At 56.1% G+C, this 16,403-nt stretch overlaps 9 protein-coding genes and 1 non-coding gene across 10 annotated transcripts; 5 read left to right on the forward strand and 5 right to left on the reverse strand.

Annotated features, from left to right (window-relative positions):
* The first annotated feature begins 109 nt into the window (after nt 1–109).
* Nucleotides 110–1,270, forward strand: B0I36DRAFT_152834 (SUR7/PalI family-domain-containing protein). The gene is made up of 2 exons (XM_046148540.1): nt 110–516; nt 589–1,270. The coding sequence occupies exons 1-2, from the start codon at nt 320–322 to the stop codon at nt 1,103–1,105; spliced, it is 714 nt and encodes a 237-aa protein (XP_046009239.1). The 5' UTR covers nt 110–319; the 3' UTR covers nt 1,106–1,270.
* On the reverse strand, nt 1,270–2,204 carry B0I36DRAFT_152863 (uncharacterized protein). The gene has a single exon (XM_046148543.1). It carries the CDS (start codon nt 2,101–2,103, stop codon nt 1,435–1,437), a length of 669 nt encoding a protein of 222 aa, XP_046009240.1. The 5' UTR covers nt 2,104–2,204; the 3' UTR covers nt 1,270–1,434.
* On the reverse strand, nt 2,205–2,726 carry B0I36DRAFT_152862 (uncharacterized protein). The gene has a single exon (XM_046148542.1). The coding sequence runs from the start codon at nt 2,583–2,585 to the stop codon at nt 2,307–2,309; it is 279 nt and encodes a 92-aa protein (XP_046009241.1). The 5' UTR covers nt 2,586–2,726; the 3' UTR covers nt 2,205–2,306.
* B0I36DRAFT_152861 (Maf1 regulator-domain-containing protein) lies at nt 2,727–4,102 on the reverse strand. The gene is made up of 2 exons (XM_046148541.1): nt 4,007–4,102; nt 2,727–3,945 (listed from the first exon to the last, which is right to left on the reverse strand). The coding sequence occupies exons 1-2, from the start codon at nt 4,010–4,012 to the stop codon at nt 2,869–2,871; spliced, it is 1,083 nt and encodes a 360-aa protein (XP_046009242.1). The 5' UTR covers nt 4,013–4,102; the 3' UTR covers nt 2,727–2,868.
* Nucleotides 4,103–4,991: 889 nt separating this feature from the next.
* B0I36DRAFT_329717 (clathrin adaptor complex small chain-domain-containing protein) lies at nt 4,992–6,515 on the reverse strand. Its single transcript, XM_046154743.1, has 4 exons — nt 6,380–6,515; nt 6,286–6,319; nt 6,072–6,189; nt 4,992–6,010 (listed from the first exon to the last, which is right to left on the reverse strand). Exons 1-4 carry the CDS (start codon nt 6,388–6,390, stop codon nt 5,448–5,450), a joined length of 726 nt encoding a protein of 241 aa, XP_046009243.1. The 5' UTR covers nt 6,391–6,515; the 3' UTR covers nt 4,992–5,447.
* A 1,945-nt stretch (nt 6,516–8,460) lies between these two features.
* Nucleotides 8,461–9,350, forward strand: B0I36DRAFT_152915 (uncharacterized protein). Its single transcript, XM_046148545.1, has 2 exons — nt 8,461–8,782; nt 8,992–9,350. Exons 1-2 carry the CDS (start codon nt 8,628–8,630, stop codon nt 9,293–9,295), a joined length of 459 nt encoding a protein of 152 aa, XP_046009244.1. The 5' UTR covers nt 8,461–8,627; the 3' UTR covers nt 9,296–9,350.
* Nucleotides 9,351–9,520: 170 nt separating this feature from the next.
* B0I36DRAFT_t130 lies at nt 9,521–9,618 on the forward strand. The gene has a single exon. It is a non-coding gene; the product is annotated as a tRNA-Arg (tRNA).
* Nucleotides 9,580–10,784, forward strand: B0I36DRAFT_329723 (uncharacterized protein). Its single transcript, XM_046154744.1, has 6 exons — nt 9,580–9,733; nt 9,806–9,871; nt 9,924–9,989; nt 10,052–10,126; nt 10,193–10,231; nt 10,285–10,784. Exons 3-6 carry the CDS (start codon nt 9,932–9,934, stop codon nt 10,470–10,472), a joined length of 360 nt encoding a protein of 119 aa, XP_046009245.1. The 5' UTR covers nt 9,580–9,733; nt 9,806–9,871; nt 9,924–9,931; the 3' UTR covers nt 10,473–10,784.
* Nucleotides 10,785–10,912: 128 nt separating this feature from the next.
* B0I36DRAFT_272693 (WD40-repeat-containing domain protein) lies at nt 10,913–13,389 on the forward strand. Its single transcript, XM_046151318.1, has 3 exons — nt 10,913–11,195; nt 11,267–11,444; nt 11,520–13,389. Exons 1-3 carry the CDS (start codon nt 11,091–11,093, stop codon nt 13,076–13,078), a joined length of 1,842 nt encoding a protein of 613 aa, XP_046009246.1. The 5' UTR covers nt 10,913–11,090; the 3' UTR covers nt 13,079–13,389.
* Nucleotides 13,372–15,973, reverse strand: B0I36DRAFT_329725 (fimbrin). The gene is made up of 3 exons (XM_046154745.1): nt 15,664–15,973; nt 13,683–15,595; nt 13,372–13,612 (listed from the first exon to the last, which is right to left on the reverse strand). Exons 1-3 carry the CDS (start codon nt 15,684–15,686, stop codon nt 13,578–13,580), a joined length of 1,971 nt encoding a protein of 656 aa, XP_046009247.1. The 5' UTR covers nt 15,687–15,973; the 3' UTR covers nt 13,372–13,577.
* Between the last annotated feature and the right edge of the window lie 430 nt (nt 15,974–16,403).

The following is a 16,403-nucleotide window of genomic DNA, read 5'->3' on the forward strand; positions in this document are numbered from 1 at the left end:
GTGCAGTCCAGCCACACTGCTTCGTCACAGCACCCAAGGCCCGGCTCGCTGCCAAGCTCGATGACCTCGCTGGCTGGGGCCTGGCTGCCTCAGACGACATTGGGCTGAAGCACAGACACGGGCCCTTTGTGTCACGACCAGCTCCTCTGTGACGCACCGCCCCTTCGGCCCAGCTATATCAACCCGCCATCCCACCCCGTCATACATCCTCTGTTATACTCGATCGACATCCAGACAACAATCAAACACACTCAACAGACTGAAGTAGTCGCCGACGACAGCAACGACACAGCCCACCCTCCACAAAACACCAGTCAAAATGGGTCTTCTGCGTGGCATCCACTACCTGGGCAGCTTCCTGCTGCTCGCCGCCACCGTCCTCTTTGTCATCAGCTCCATCTCGGCGCCGGTCGTCAACCGCATCTCCATGATGACCGTCTACCTCGGTGGCAACGCCGACCGCAGCCCCTCGGTCACCTTTGGCACCTTTGGCTGGTGTGTCCAGAACGCCAATGGGTATGTCCGCTCTCACATTCTTAAAAAAAAAAAAAGACGGTTCAGCACGAGAGACTAACAGCGTGATTGCAGTGTTACCAACGGCTGCTCCCGTTCCATGGTTGGCTACAACATCTTTGACATCCTCGCCAACGTTGTCGATGGCAACGATGACCGCCTCGAGGAGTGGGCTGCCGCGACCGCCAACGGCCTGACCAACGTCATGGTTCTGCACCCCGTCACTGCCGGCCTTGCCTTCATCAGCTTCGTCCTCTCCCTCACCTCTGGCATGTTCGGCGGCATTCTCGCCATGCTTGCCACTCTCTTCACCTTCATTGTTGCCCTTGTCGTCGTCGTGTGCGACTTTGTGCTCTTCGCCTACGTTCGGGACCAGGTCCGCGACGCCGAGAGCAACAACTGGACCATGTGGGGCTCTGCCAGCTGGACTGCCCTTGCTGGCATGATTCTCATCTTCATCGCCTTCATCATCACCTTCATCACCTGCTGTGCCGGCCGCCGCGAGAAGAAGCGCCAGAGCGCTGTCGTCAAGGAGTCCCACCACGACTATGGCACTCCTGCCCGCCGCCGCCGCTTCTGGCAGCGTCGCTAAGCGATCCACTTGATGATTTGATCCGCTGAGGAGCGTGGCGCGACATTTATACCATGAAAGAGTGCAGACGACTCGCTCGATACCTCAAAAAACTTACCTTAATGATGCTTATGATATACGAAAGTTGTACATACGAGATGTATCTACACCTGGGGAAGTAGGGGGGTTCTGGCGGAAGAGAACACACCACGACACTTAACTGTGTCTGGTGCTAACGTAATAAATTGATATTCAAGATACCTCAATAGCGCATAAATATACCAAATCCAACCACAACCTCTCTTGACTGAGCAAGGGCTTCTACATAGTGATTTTGCCAAGGGCGCTGTTCACCAGAAGCATGACGTACATGATGTAGGCACAGTAGCGTATAATGCATACCATGACGCCAAGAAGGGGACTTCTGGGTAGACTGGACGACGCAACGGAGTACCGGGCGCGGGCTCGTTACAAAGCCCGAGACAAAGCCCGCACCCAGGCACACCCACGCCCATCCTGCCTACGCCCCAGAGGCCCAAATTGGCATCGACGACGTTGACTGAAGCAAAAAGAACCCTACGCCAAAAAGAAACAAATGTTCCAGCAGGGGAACACAAGTTGTCTGCTGGATTTCTAAAAGATCGGCGCGGCCCGGGCCCTCGTCTTGTCTTTTGTCGTGTTTGTCCAGCGTCGGGTGTTGTCGTTATGTGTGTGGTGGTGGTGGTGGTGTACAACTGTTGGCCAAAACTCCCCCTCCTCTCCCCTCTCTCTGGAAGCACGCCCCCCCACGCTGCGTTATCCCGTGCTTTACTTCTCTCTCTCTCTCTCTCTCTCTCTCTCTCTCTCTCGGTACCCTCATTGCTGTCGGGAGATATACAACAGGAAGAGGTATAACAGAAAGAGAAAACTGTTCTGTCTGTGTGTGTGTGCGGTGTAATATATGGCATGGTGTGTCTGTCGATGGAGTAGAGAGCTGTTGATGCGCAGCGGGTGTTGAATGTCATATTACCAACCCTCATGCGCACCCTTGGTTAACTGCGTGGCATTGCCACTGCCACTGCCATTGCAATGCTGGCGGCCATCAGTCACAGTGCAAGAAGATGAAAAAGACCAGGGCTTTCCTCCCTGTCTGTTCGAGTGACGATTCTTCCCTTTGCGACCCCGCTAGTATGAGACAAATATACCAGAAGTTAAACGGGAGTAGATTTGAATCACTGTGATCTTAGTTCATTTGAGTAAAAGTGAAAATGTGCAAGTAAAAGCGAGATGTACAACGTGTGCGTGCGGCAAGGACAAAAAAAAAGAAAACCAGGAAGGCCCAGAGGCAGGACGCAGCGGGGTTTGACGATAAAATCGAGGAATATCGCGATATCCAGAGGAAACAGAAACATAACCTTGCGCGAGACAAAAGACTACCCGCCCTGGGGAGACCTCCCCCACTTCCAATATATGCAGCCCATAATCCCGTCCTCGTGTGGTATCTGGTCATCATCATGATCATTATCCTGTTTGCCAGTCAGGAGAATGCAAAATCCGGCACCTGGAAATCGCCTGCCCGCCTCACGGTTCAAGACCCTGAACGCCACCCCAAGGAAAACACAGATAATTTCACGAAATCAAGTACCAGACAACTGAGCGATGACTCAGTGCCTGAGGATATTAAAGCCAAATGTTGAAGAATGGCCAGGCCTGGTGTCGCTGGCTCGTTGTCGACGAACCGATCATGTACGTCCTGCGTAGTGAAGATGCCAGTCAAGCGAGAGCGAATGTTGACGTGAGCGGACTTATTCGATCTCCATGCGACCTGCGACTTCCTCGCTGATACTCCTGCTGATCTTCTCCAATTCTTCATCCTCTTCCTCGTCCGTGCTTTGGTAGTGGTCGCTCTCCTCGTCCTCCGATATGGGACTGTTGAAGGGGTCGATATCTGCATCGTTATCAGGATCCCAGACTTCGATAGCATCGTCGTCGTCGTCATCGTCCTGATATTCTTCGCCATCGGCAACAATACGGCTGGCAAAGCTCTCGCCTAACCAAAACTTGGCACGCTTGTTGGCACCGAGGCTACTTGACACCGGCTGCGCATAGCGCTTCGTATTACTACCTCTGCGTTCGGGGACGAGGCTGGGAGAGTTCATCATGAACGGCAGGCCTCGTACGTAAAGGTAGGCAACCCGCTTCTTCACCCGGTTGAAGAAGAAGTAGTGGTATCTCCAGATCGCAGCCTCGTCGCCATCAAAAGGATCCTCGGCAGGCTGGTAGGAGTAACAGACGCAGTCTTTGAGTGCCATTTCCTTATCAAGCATGGTCCACATCTGCGGTGTCCACGCCGGGCTGCTCACAGGCAGAGTGCTGCTGGAAAAGGAGGCGCCTGGCGACGCACTGAAAGCGCGATAGTTTGAATTGAGGCTGGATGAGATCATGGACGAGCCCATAGGTCGCACATTGTGGAGAGTGGCGTCGATATTAGCCATGACGCGGCGTAGGTTTCGCTCTTTCTTGAAGTCCGTTGGTCGCAGGACATGGGAGAAGTCGTAGTCTGGGTGGCTGGCGTTGAGTGTGGCGATCAGATACGCGAAGGTGCGCCGGCTAGAGATGTCGCTCAGTGGGCCGAATGGGCTTGATCGCGAGAGGTTGAGAGACTGGGCCATTTCTGCGCGTTGCGGAGGCGAGAGAGACGCGCCGAACTTGAGTGCGGCGGCATGTTGTGACTCGAGCGAGCATTCGATGTTCTTGTACAACTTCTTGTCCGAACCGGCGGCTTTGGTGGTGTACAGGTCACATCCGCCAGTGACGCGGCAATCGGACGTACTGAAGTTGAGCGCCGAGGTGATGACGTCAAAGTCACGGAGAGGTAGGAACTGGGCGTGTTACAGTCAGCACGTCGATGGTGTTTTGCATCAAAACCGTCAGTATGCGAACCTTCATGATGGCGGTCTGCAGGGGTGCGATATCGGATTCGGTGGTGTATAGTCGGTGAGATGTCCAGGGGTCAGACCGCGCGTGCTGTTATTTGGATCTCTCAATGTGGGTGCCTCGATGATTGTTGAGCAGGCTTGTGCCGAGGATCACTTCGGACAAAGACGTCGTTGCTTCTTGTGGACGCGAAATGCGCTATTGCCCCAGAGATAAGGCACGCGTGCTTGGGCTGACAGAGGGCGGTTCTTGGCGACTACTGCGTGTTATGGGTGATGCGCGCGGCGACTGTACTGCAAGGCGTAGTGTTGGGAGGTTCGACCCGGGCGAAGCACAGGACACCGAGGAGAGTGTGCGATCTGGATGGCGGAGGCGGTGATGGTCAATTGGGCGTTCAGTCGTGGCTCGGTGTTGGGCAGAGGTGTGGTCCTAAGTGAGCTGGCAGCTGCTTCGAGATGGCAGGAGCATCAAGTCTAGACGGAGAGGCCGTCTAGTTGGCAGAGGACTGGCGCGGCATGGCAGGAGTCGGGTGTAGTCGTGGATGGTGTGGTGGTGTGGTGTTGGGAGACGGACAGAGGGAGGAGGAGGAGGGCGTGAGACGATCGGCAGTTGAGCTGGACGCAGCGGCGCGAGACTGGACTGGCTGGATGCGTGAGGGGGTTCGGAACCGGGCACCCAACAGTCAGCAGCAGGGCGGGAGTCGCGGCGGCCAGCCTGCGGGAGCATGCGGCTGCGACTGCTGCGTATCGCACCAGCTGCGCTGCGCTGTGCTGTCCACCCACCCCCTAACTCGACCTAGCGGCCGAACACGCAAGCAGCAAGCAGCAGCGTGGCCAGCTGAGCGGCCGCCCTATCGTGCCTTGGCAGGCTGTGGTGGTCCCGGTGGAGTCGCAGCCTGGCCGCCCATCCCAATGCGGGGGGGTCCAGGATAAGCTTGGGCGGCGCACCCAGTGCCCGTCGGCTGGGCGAATGAGAGAACGTCAAGATGCCACGACCTACACTTTGATGGTCTACGCCCACCCGGCACGATGCCGTAAGATAGATAGCCTTTGTCCATTTCTTTGCTTGGCTCGAGGTGTGCCTCAAGCGTTCTTGGTATCTGAGCTCCCACTTGCTTCCACGTGCGCCAACACATCATCCCACTGCCCCTTTCTTCGCCTTGCTGATCCCCAATGCTATCCATGACTGGTGCCCCTGGTTGACGCGGATCGTCCGTAGCTGTGCCCACGCGTCCGCGACTATCCTTCCGATATTTTTGCCTGGCCCTCCGCTCGTTGTTCGGACCAGTCTTGCGTAGCTCCGGCCATTGCCAGAGCTGCCGTTCAGGCCGGAGCGACGGCGCGCCTATTTGTCGCAAGGAGTCACCCAGTTTCGCCAGAAGTCGATCTATCGAGGAGTCCGAAAGCCTCAAAGGAAGCCGTTTTGTTTCATGCTCTTCTCCAACTGCTCAGCATCCTGTAGTCAATCGCGAAACGGTAAGCAGAAAATTATTGCATTGATTGTGGTATCGAGATGTGCATATTCGGGTCGCTCTTCTGGTCGCTAGACGTTGTAGGCCTGCTTGCAACATGCTGCCTTTGGCAGTGTAGTATTGTTTCATCGTTACATGATCTTCGTGACCTCGTCCTCGACCTAGGCAAGGGAATGGATCAGTGGGCGACATGGGAATGATGGAAACCCCACGCTTGAGGAGAATCTGATGGAGTGGAAATGGCGAGTCGTCGGTCGAACGTACCTCCATGTCCTCCAACGAGTCTTGCTGGCCTATGCAGCGCAACACGTTCTTCTTACTGCTCTCTTGCAGCTCGCCGGCTAATAATATCTCATCGAGGATGTAGTACGCTTTCGTGAACGAGAAGATAATGTCGAGCTCGCAGACATTGCCGTAGTACTTGTCCATCTGCTCGACATATCGGTGGATGACCTCGAGGGTAATGAGCTCGTTGTCGTCAGAGTCGCAGCCGCCGATGAAGAAGAGGGACGCGTATCGCCGGTAGACAATCTTGGTGTCTTTGAGGGTCCACAGTCAGTAAAGACAGTGGCAGCCGAGTCTATTGGGTAGGAAGCCCACCTTTGTATTCCAAAAAGTTGCACATGCGTGTGCGTCTAGCCAAGACGAGCTGGGAGACGTCCTTGACAATCTTTGCCTTCTCTTTCGGGGAGAGTGTCGTGAACCATTTTGCAAGTCTCTGATGGCGGTATAACTGGTCAGCTGGAAGCCTTGATCCTCCATTTCACTAGGAAAGGTCGCGTGCTGCAAGAGGCGGCGAGGGGGGAGGACTCACCACTTTGCCCTGTCGCGAGAGCAGAATCAGATAGCTGCGGCGAAACGGTCAGCGGAAGATAGGTGTATAAGGTTGGGCGGAATGATGGGCGTACTTGATGGCCATTCTGGACGGTGCTTCTACATCACCAGGATGCAGGCAGATGATGGCGGCACGGATGATAGGAAGACCAGTGCAAAACTGTATGTGTAGCAGAGCATGAGGTAGGTGGTGGAGAGCGTGCGTCGTCGTGAGCATCAGCCGGGTGCTTGACTGGCAGTGGGGTCGGCCACGACCTTTTGGACACCAAGCACCACCTCCGCCAATCAGCGGTGCAGTTGTCCACTAAACCCAGACCACCTGCAGGGGGCCCCTTTTCGACGACATCTGCACGTCTCCCAGCTCCACACGGCTGTATGTCAGGTGCATGTAGAACCAATGTGAGGATTTGCCGACCAAAACGACATTCCGGCGATGGCATTGTAGCTGAAGCACTGCTCGACCATTCAGGTCTCCGGCAAGTCGGCTCAAGAAGGGGAATGGCACAGGATATGCTCGAGATGTGCATTACCATAGCCTCACAATATTGCTACAATTTCGAAGCCGAGCGGCAAGATAGAGGAGCCTGGTAGAGTCTCTTCTAACATTGACTTCTCGTGGCTACACGTACATCACGCACCATCTCGTAGTGATCCATGCAACCAACCAGCATCCGGCCTTGCATGCATGTAAAGAATGAATACAAGAGCTTGTTGATCCATTCGCTGTGTCGATGTCGAATGATGGCCCACAGGGGAGGTCGACAAGTTCCGCTCGCTGAGGTATCCCTATTTCCTTCTGGGATGTTGCCACGTGAACGAGTGCTCTTATTTCGTGACAAGCCACAACTATCTTGTATAAGCGCAGTTGGACCTGGGCAGTTACTGCGTGTGAGCAAACCTGACGCCAGTCAGTCGAGTGACGAGTGCCCACAAAGGTAACTTATCCTCGTTTCCATCAAACGCGCTATCAATCGATTATCGCAGCCTCTGAATTCATCAACAAGGATCGAAGATTCCGGCCATGATCAAGTGGTTTGCAGCCTGGACACTCTGGCCTAGATGGTGCATCATGACTCTGAACCTGCTACAATATAATGCACTCTTTGATGGACGATACCTCTGAGCTTGCTCGATTTAGGCCCATTAGACCACCTGAACTATGAAAGTGTGGACTGGTGCGTAGATCGAGCCGTTTGGGTGTATACCGGGTCATGAAATCCCGGATGGGACAAAGGACGGTGCTCGTGCATTCTGGCAACAAACGCACCTGGGCAGGCGAACCCACAGCTGCTACCTTCGCATGGCAAGTATGACCTGAGAACCTCTTCATCTAAGCATACGCCCAACCCTTCGGCACCATCAACGATATTCCCCGTCACCTTCTCAATTTGACTTGCGCGAACACACCAAGAACCAGCAAGGCTCTAGCCAACCCGTCACCTCAGGCGGACTAGGAGAATCTCCTCCTAGCACCAAACAGCAAGAAACAACTGTAAGTGCCTCGCGCTGCATCTCCTTCGAATCTTTCCCGCACTACCTCCAAGACATCTCTTCTCCTCCTTCACGGCACCACGCACTACTTGCAAGGTCGCACAGCACAGAGCCTTCTTCACGGACACTGCACCATCTACAAGACCAAGTAGATCCCACTACCTCGTGCCTGTCGACCAAAAGTCCGCGCACCGATAGTCTCAGCACTTCCGTCACGGCCACCTCACGTCCGCCTCACATAACCTCAAGCCAGACGAAGTATCCTTCCATATCCACCCTGTGTTCCGGCGCTTGACCACTCCCTGCACCCCTACCCTGAGAGCAACTTCAAAGGCGATATTACGCAGTTGAAAAGTGTCTCGGGCAAGCCTTCTCCTGCCCACATCGTCATCAGGGAAGACGTTTCCGACATACTCATCCAAGAGAGACCAGGGATCGAGAATCCTCCAGCCACCCAATCTGCGAAAACATTATTGGTCATAACGCTAACCTCCATTGGTTCTCTCAGAGTACCTCACGCAGATCAACTTCACCGGATCAGCCGATATGGATTGGGATACGGGCGCCAATTCCAATTCGACCTGGGACACTCGCCAACAAGCGTCTTCCACGGCTTGGGATGGCGGTAACAACACCGCCAACAGCTCATGGCCACATGATGAAATCCTGGATGTAGATACTGCGGTCTCTGGCGACGTCGCCCTGGAAAATGAAGGTCAAGACATCAATGATTCGACCGATCGTGGCTGCTTCAACTGCGGCGAACACGGGTAGGTGCCTGATTGCTTCAGTTTATTGACCCTAGCACTGACATTCTGCAATTGTAGGCACATGAAGGCGGAATGTCCTAACCCTCGTGTGGAGACAAAGTTCACAGGGCAATGCAATCTTTGTCAGCGTGAAGGTCATCGGGCTCGCGACTGTCCCGAGAAACCGCCCGTCCTCTGCCGCAATTGCGATGGTGGAGGTAAGCCCGAACGTATGAGGTGGCCACAAGAAATATCAGCTAAGTCTTGCAATAGGTCACGTCGCTGCAGACTGCAAGGCTCCCCGAAAAATCGACAGATCTCATATCAAGACCGTTACTATTGAGGCTGCTTGGGACAATATCAAACAAGCGTTTACAGACAAAGATCTCGATAACGTGAGGGTAGGCGTGCAGCAATATGTCAAAGCAAAGCCGGAAACAACATACCTGGAGCTTGAAAGAGGCTTTCGAAACCAGGGTGTCGGCATCCATCTCGTGGCAGTCGAGAAGCCGGACTTGCTTCCTACTCTCACACTCATGGATCTCCAAGGCAACTGTGATAAGCAGTTTATGGTCAGCTACCGATTCAGCGACAAGCCTGCCCGACCCCGTGAGAGAGCGTTCTTCCCCAAAGACATGGCAGAGAATCTCGCCCGACTCGAGAACGCTGGTGAGCCGGTCGAGAATGGCAAGAGAAAGTGCTACAACTGTGATGGCTTCGGACATTCCGCGGCTGCTTGCCCCGAGATGAAGGTCGAGAAGGAGCAGATTGCCATCAAGTGCATGAACTGCGATGCTATAGGCCACCGAATGCGAGACTGTGAGCTCAAATACCCCAGCAATACTCGCCGCTGAACACTCTAACAAAGTGCGCAGGCCCCGAAGAGCGTGTCGACAAGTTTGCTCGCGAACGAGGTCCAGCAAGTGAGTAATGTTTTAACCGTAACCTTCAACTCATCGAACCAATCAGCGTTCTGGCCGGTTGGCGCAATGGTAGCGCGTTGCTTTCCGGTGACGCTCATCTTGGATGAGCTCGCTTGGCAAAGGTTGCGGGTTCGAGTCCCGTGCTGGTCGACCTGTCTTTTTGCTCATCGTGCAGTCGGGAAGACGCTGAAAGCCTGGTTTGTTCTCGTGGCGCTGACCATCTTCGCAGATGCCGACGACGTCGACTGCCGCAAATGTGGTGAAGGTATGGCACAGCCTGCCGCCTTTGTTTTTGTGCTTCTGTGTGCCGCCAGCTAACGGACTGTTGTGTGTCCAGTTGGTCACTTTGCAAAGGATTGTCCCCAGGGAGGAGGCTCTCGTGCATGCCACAAATGTGGTGAAGGTACGTAAATCTGCTCGGCTCTTCTGTCGACGTTCGCTGACCACCATGGCAGAAGGTCATATGGCCCGAGAATGCCCACAAGGAGGTGACACGCGCGATTGCCGAAAATGTGGCGAAGGTGAGCTTGATTTTGACCTGGCCCAGCGGCTGCAACCAAATTTGTTGCTGACCACATACAAGTTGGCCATATCTCCAGAGATTGTCCTCAAGGCGGCGGAGGTGGTGGTTCGCGGGAGTGCTTCAAGTGTGGCCAAGGTTAGTTAACATTCCAATGGGAGCTTGACATCCCACCTGTCACCCACTAACCTGCGTGTGTATTAGCTGGACACATTGCACGAGAGTGCCCGTCTGCTCAAGAAAGTAAGCCCCCAATTATGCTGCTCTAGCTGTCATGTATACTGATTCAATGGTAGCCGGCGACTCGCAAGCCGGACATGGCAGTTTTGCGCATGCGGCCGGCTCAGCCCAAACTGCTGCACTCTTTGATAACAAGGGTGAGGGCCCGACAGGCCAGGAAGATGGTCAGTGGAACTCGGCAGCATCGGGTGCTAACGAGGATGCCTGGACCAAGGCACCGTCATCTGCCGTGGATGATTGGTGAGGAGGAGAGCCAGTGGGCACTCGTGAGCTAGACTTGCTTCAAGGCATATCTGATCTCAGGAAAGAAATGGCAGATGCTTCTCGACAGCAACAGTCCGGGGCAAATGGTACAGGTCTATTCCGAGCTGGGGAGCCGACGGAGATTTGCCCTTAATAGTTCATGTCCTGCAGCTTAAGGCTGCGTCGCATTGTCTGTAGATTTGGGCAATGTGCAGGGAGGATTGACAATTGATTTCAACTTCGCCCGCATCCCATTCCGAGTAAGAAACGTGGATGATGAGTTTTGTCTGTCCTGCGTCAACATGAGACAAGAACGCGTTGGCGCTGAAGAGTCCCACTTCTGTCCGCAGAGCTTGTTCAGGATCACACAGCATGCCCCGCAGGAGTTGTAGCTGTTGCCCCTCTCGACCAGGCACGGCATAAACAGGGGGCTAGCTCTGACGTACCAGCTATATTAGTGCCTGGAATAGCTTCATGCCAGCTCTTTTGTAGGCAGCCCACCTCGTCCGCCTGGACTCTCTGCTACTTCCCAGTTTCGCCACAACAGCCTCTCTCTGAGCGAGGACCTCATCAGACAAACCGCGGTCCTTTCCCCCCCTTGAGACCCAAAGCATCGACAATGTCACTGGCCATTGACAAGATCCTGGCCGCAGCCCCGGTCACGGCCCGTGGACAACCGACTCCGCTCTCGACCGATGCAAAGGGAGAGCGGATAGCATATGCTGTAGGTCTCTCCTGGGCGGGTTGGTAGCTCTGTCGAGCCCTTCTGCTAACGATGCGATTCTCTCTCTTCAGTCCGGCAAGTCGATCTTTGTCCGCTCCATCGACAACCCCTCCGACTGCAAGCAGTACACCAACCACACCGCCCAAACCACTGTTGCGCGATTCTCCCCGAGCGGGTTCTACATTGCTAGCGGAGATGTGTCTGGTGCCGTCAAGGTTTGGGACTCTGTGGAAGCTGTAAACACCAAAGGTCCGTGTGTCCGCTGCTGTTACAAGGACCGGATTCCCCTCGGTGGCTAACGCTGTGGCCTGCCACGATAAACAGGAGAATACCACATCATATCCGGCCGCATCAACGACATTGCCTGGGATGGCGAGTCGCAGCGCATCATCGCGGTTGGCGACGGCCGCGAGCGGTTCGGCCACTGCATCACCGCAGACAGCGGCAACAGCGTGGGCGAGATCTCGGGCCACTCCAAGGTCATCAACGCGGTCGCCATGCGGGCCTCGCGGCCTTTCCGCGCCGTCACCGTGAGCGACGACATGACGGTCTGCTTCCTGCACGGCGCGCCGTTCAAGTTCAACTCCAAGTCGACCGAGCACAAGGGTTTTGTCATGGGTGCCGCGTACTCGCCAGACGGCAACACTTTTGTCACGGTCGGCGCCGACAGGAAGATCCAGCTGTACGATGGCAAGACGGGCGAGCCCACGCGGAGCATCGGCGAGGGCGAGCACACGGGCAGCATCTTTGCGGTCAGCTGGGCACAGGATTCGAAGCGCTTCGTCACCGCCAGTGCCGACCAGACCGTGAAGCTCTGGGACGTCGAGGCCGGCAAGGTCACACAGTCATGGAGATTCGGCGGCGACGGCGTCAGCGTGCAGGACCAGCAGGTCGGTGTCGTCTTCCCGCACGGCCGAAGCGATGGTCTGATCATCAGCCTGAACCTCAACGGCGACCTCAACTACCTGAAGGAGGGCAGTGCCGAGCCCGTGAAAGTTGTGCAAGGCCACAACAAGGCCATCACCGCGCTGGGCGTGGCCTCGGATGGCAAGAGCGACAAACTGTGGACGGGCAGCTTCGACGGCAAGGTGTGCTCGTGGGACGTCTCCGCGGGAGTCGGCGCAGTTGTGGACGGCCAGACGCATACCAACCAGGTTGTCCAGTTCGGCTCGGACGCCGGCAGGGCATACAGTGTTGGCTGGGACGACACGCTCCGCATCGTCGACGAGTCGGCCAACACTTTCGCAGGCGAGAGCACAAAGCTCGCCGCCCAGCCCAAGGGCATCGCCGCCGCCAACGGCCGCGTGTACGTCGCCACCGGCTCGGGCGTCGAGATCTACGAGGACGGCAAGCTCGCGGGCCAGGTCGACATCGCCGGCGGCCAGCCCACCGCCATTGCTGCTCACGGCTCGCTCGTCGCCGTCGGCACGGCCGGCAACGCTGTGCAGCTGTTCGACGCCGCCGGCGGGAGCAAGCTCTCCCTCGTCGCGGAGGCCAAGAACAGCCTCGCCCAGATCTCGGCGCTGGCCTTCTCCAAGGACGGCTCGCACCTGGCGGCCGGCGCCTCGAACGGCAAGATCTACGCCTACAAGACTTCTTCCCTTCCCTCGTCGGGCAGCCTGGACCTCGCCACAGACCGCTGGTCCGCACACACGGGCCGCGTCACGAGCATAGCCTGGAACGAGGCCGGCACGCACGCGGCCAGCGGCGCCCTCGACACAAACGTGTTTGTCTGGTCGCTCGCCAAGCCGGGCAGCAGGGTCAAGGCGCTCAACGCGCACAAGGACGGCGTATATGGCGTCGCGTGGGTCGGCGCCGGCAGGGTCGCGTCCACGGGAGGCGACGCCGCCATCAAGATCTGGAGTGCTTCAGGACTGCAGTAGAACCAGGCGTGCGGGGAGGTTGGATGGAGACTCGAGTTGACGTGTAGAGCGCATCTCGACAAAGACGATGTGTGTATACCTCAAGAGCATCCTTGAAGTCCAGACACGTGCTTGGGCCCTTTTTGGCAAAGATGGAGACGGATGATGCCTAGAGTTGTCCCTGAGAGCATGAGGTGTGTTGAAGCAAGTAGTAGAGCAATGCACATATACATCACAAGTACGCTATGCCAGAAATTGACCTTTGGACTGCAAAGACGTGGTGCTGTGCTGCATGCTTCGTGACAGATTATAGTCTCCAGCATGTTGCCCTTTGCCTTTCAGTTGTGGTCACTGCATGCACTTTGCATCGTCCCCAACGCCGAATCTCATATTTTAATTCTTCATTTTGTTTTCATAAATGCTTCAAGCTGTTTAGAGACACGAAATTTCCCACAGGTCGCGACGTGCCTGTTCGCTCTTCAGCCTCAGATCTGACGTCCGCCGCCTTGAGCTCGACCGCTCATTGCAACTTCTCGGATGTAGCCATCAAGCTTCCTGTGTGGTTGTTAGTGCATCTGTAAGCCGGAATAAGATATAAATGTTTGGAGGAGCGAGAGGCACGTACCAATAAATGTAGTAATCAGTCTACTGCGAACAGCGCAGATATCCTCGGGTACCAGCCAGATGGTCGCACCCATCTTTCTGGCGATACTGATGCTCAGCTTGGCGTTGAGGTAGGCCTCGTCGTCTGTACGGCCCGGCGTCACGAGGTCGTAATCGACGTAACTGCTCTTCATGCCATTGAGGACGTCGAGCAAGAAGACACCAGAGGCAAGAGCAGGGTCCTTCATCGAGCGGACCGACGAGTTGCGTCCGCCCTTGCGCGACATGTCATTGGCCCACTTGACCATCTCGGCATCGGTCATCTCCCGTTTACCAAGCTTCCGTGCGAGAGCAGAAAGAGTGATTGTGATATCCCTCCTCATCAACTGCCACACAAGTCCCAACGTCAAGGTCTTCTGGCCGTCCGTGATGTCGGCACCCTGGATACCAACAAGGGAGAAGCCGTTCTGCTTGCCTAGCTCGATAGCATAGTTTGTGTTCTCCACAGCCTTGAATCTCATCACTTCACCGCCATGAGCAGGGCGCTTGTTGACATGTCTCCAGTTGACGGAACCCTTGATGACCTTGTCGTAAGCCTGGAGGAGGAGAGTACCGTCGCGCAGGTCGTCGAAGAAGGAGACAACGGCCGGCTGTACGTCAAGAGAGTTGAGCCACAGGGTGAAGACTCTGGCCTCGCGTTCGCCCTCGGCATCAAAGTCCTCCACTTCCTGCTTCTCTTCCTCCGTGATGGGGTCGAGACACGGGTGTGTGTTGAACAGGTTGGCAACGAAAGCAAGGTTGAGCTTCGGGTTTCCGGCGACTAGCGAGGTTGGTGTCAAGAACTTGCGGCAGCCCAGCTTGTCAGAGTTATCCAAAACTTGCTCTGCACGTTGCAGGAGATCGGAGGTCTGGAGAGGAGAGCGTGTGCAGCCGTATTCGGAACCAATCTGAGCGAGCAGAACCGTGTAGTTCTCGCCATCTTTTACGTCGCTGGAGAAGTTGGTGACCTTTCTGTTCCAGCCAGCGGCCTTGAGGTGGTAGTTGAACCACCTGAGCAGGATCTGCTCCGGGGGCAGGCGCAGGAACTGCTCGAGGGTCTCATCGTCTTCCAGCAGCCGGTACAGCTCTGGGTGGAGCTTGATGTCGATTTTGCCGAGCAGACCTCTGCGGATAATCTGCCAGATGAGACCCAGGATTAGATGCTCGCGCACTTCAATGATGTCGCCACTGCCAATGTTAACCACGGAACAGCCGATACCCTTTGCCGATTCGATGACAATGTTGTTGTTCTCAGTCATGTGGAATGCGTTCAAGCTCTTGATCTTCCTGCCCGCAACGTTGAGCACACGCTCATCGATGGTGTCGGGTACACTGTCGTTGATGAGCTTGGCTAGGACGAGACCGTCCTTGCACTCGTCGAACATCTCAAAGGTGTCGGTGGGGAACGGGAGCCGGGCGCCGATGTCCGGGTCGCCCGCCAGGACGGCGTTGATGTGGCGGGTGAACTCGGTGCGCTCATCTTCGTTGATCGTGTGCGTGATGTTGGCGTTTGAGCCCTGAACGTGGATCTTGCCGATGCTGCCCTTTGAGGCGTGGCCGCTGACAGCGCCGCCCGCGGCACCACCAGTTCTTTGCGAGACGACACCGGGGGTGACGGGAGGCTTTGCGCCGCCAGTGTTCATGCGCTGCTGCGCCGGGGACGAGTCGCGGAGCTTGGCGATCAAGCCGACGTAGTCTTCGAGCTCTACTCTTCTCGACGAGTCGAGCTCGACCTCTTTGAGGGCCTGTCTGACCACATCGTAGGGTTGCCTCTCGCTCTGCTGGGTAGCCTTGATCGCGGTGGCCTCATCGATGTAGCCCTTGTCGTCCACATCGAGCTTGTGGAAGGCGTCCGTCAGCGAGAAGATGTCGCCCTGTTGGAACTGAGGGAACTTCCTGAGGACGTGCATATGGTCAGTACGGTCATTGAATGGAGCGGCGCGGTACACAATCTCCCTGCGCACCTCTGGAGCTTGATGACGTTCATGCCGGCGGATGTTGCGCTGAGGGGTCAGCGCAATGGACACAGTGGGAGGGGTGGATGCCAGGAAGAGAAAAGTTGACAACCAGCAGGCCAGGAGCGTTGCGCTTGCTGAAGAAAAGATGGGCTCCGCAGAGGAATCAAATGCGAAGCGGGATGACGCTGCTGCCTTGGTCGGAAAACGAGGCGCGGAGAAGAGGGCGGCGTGCTTAGGGGGGCGCAATGGATGGGAGAGGATTGAGGCTTCGGGCAGCTACAGGGGCGCTAGAGCATTGTCATCCAGAGCCAGTGCTGAGCGGCCAGCAATTACTGTAATAATCTGCAGGAACCCCCACCACGTCTGCCTGCTTCTAGAAGCACGAGCCTCCCGTTCGTTTGTGATGCTACGGAGAGTCCCGATGCCCTGCGAAACGAACCCTGCGGTGTTCCGCCTAATTGCCCAAGCTGGAGCCGAGCACGTTCTATGTACGCTATCTAGCTCACTTGTCGGGACTGTGTCTTCCTGTGCGGATCGTCCGGAGACCCAGGCTGAGCGGCTCCCTCTGGCAAGAAGAGGGGGCCCGTAAACCTGACCTTGGTTTGGCGGGGCTCGTCCTTGCCAGCTCGAGCTCGCTGGGGCAGAGCACTGATGTAATCGGTCTTGGCACAAGCACTGCGCAGCCTCCTCCCACCCCACACTTGCGTAAGGGGAAACGCAATCCCATCACCAGGCAGGCACATTTT

This window comes from Microdochium trichocladiopsis (genome assembly GCF_020744255.1).
Source record: "Microdochium trichocladiopsis strain MPI-CAGE-CH-0230 chromosome Unknown B0I36scaffold_8, whole genome shotgun sequence".
NCBI lineage: Eukaryota > Fungi > Ascomycota > Sordariomycetes > Xylariales > Microdochiaceae > Microdochium > Microdochium trichocladiopsis.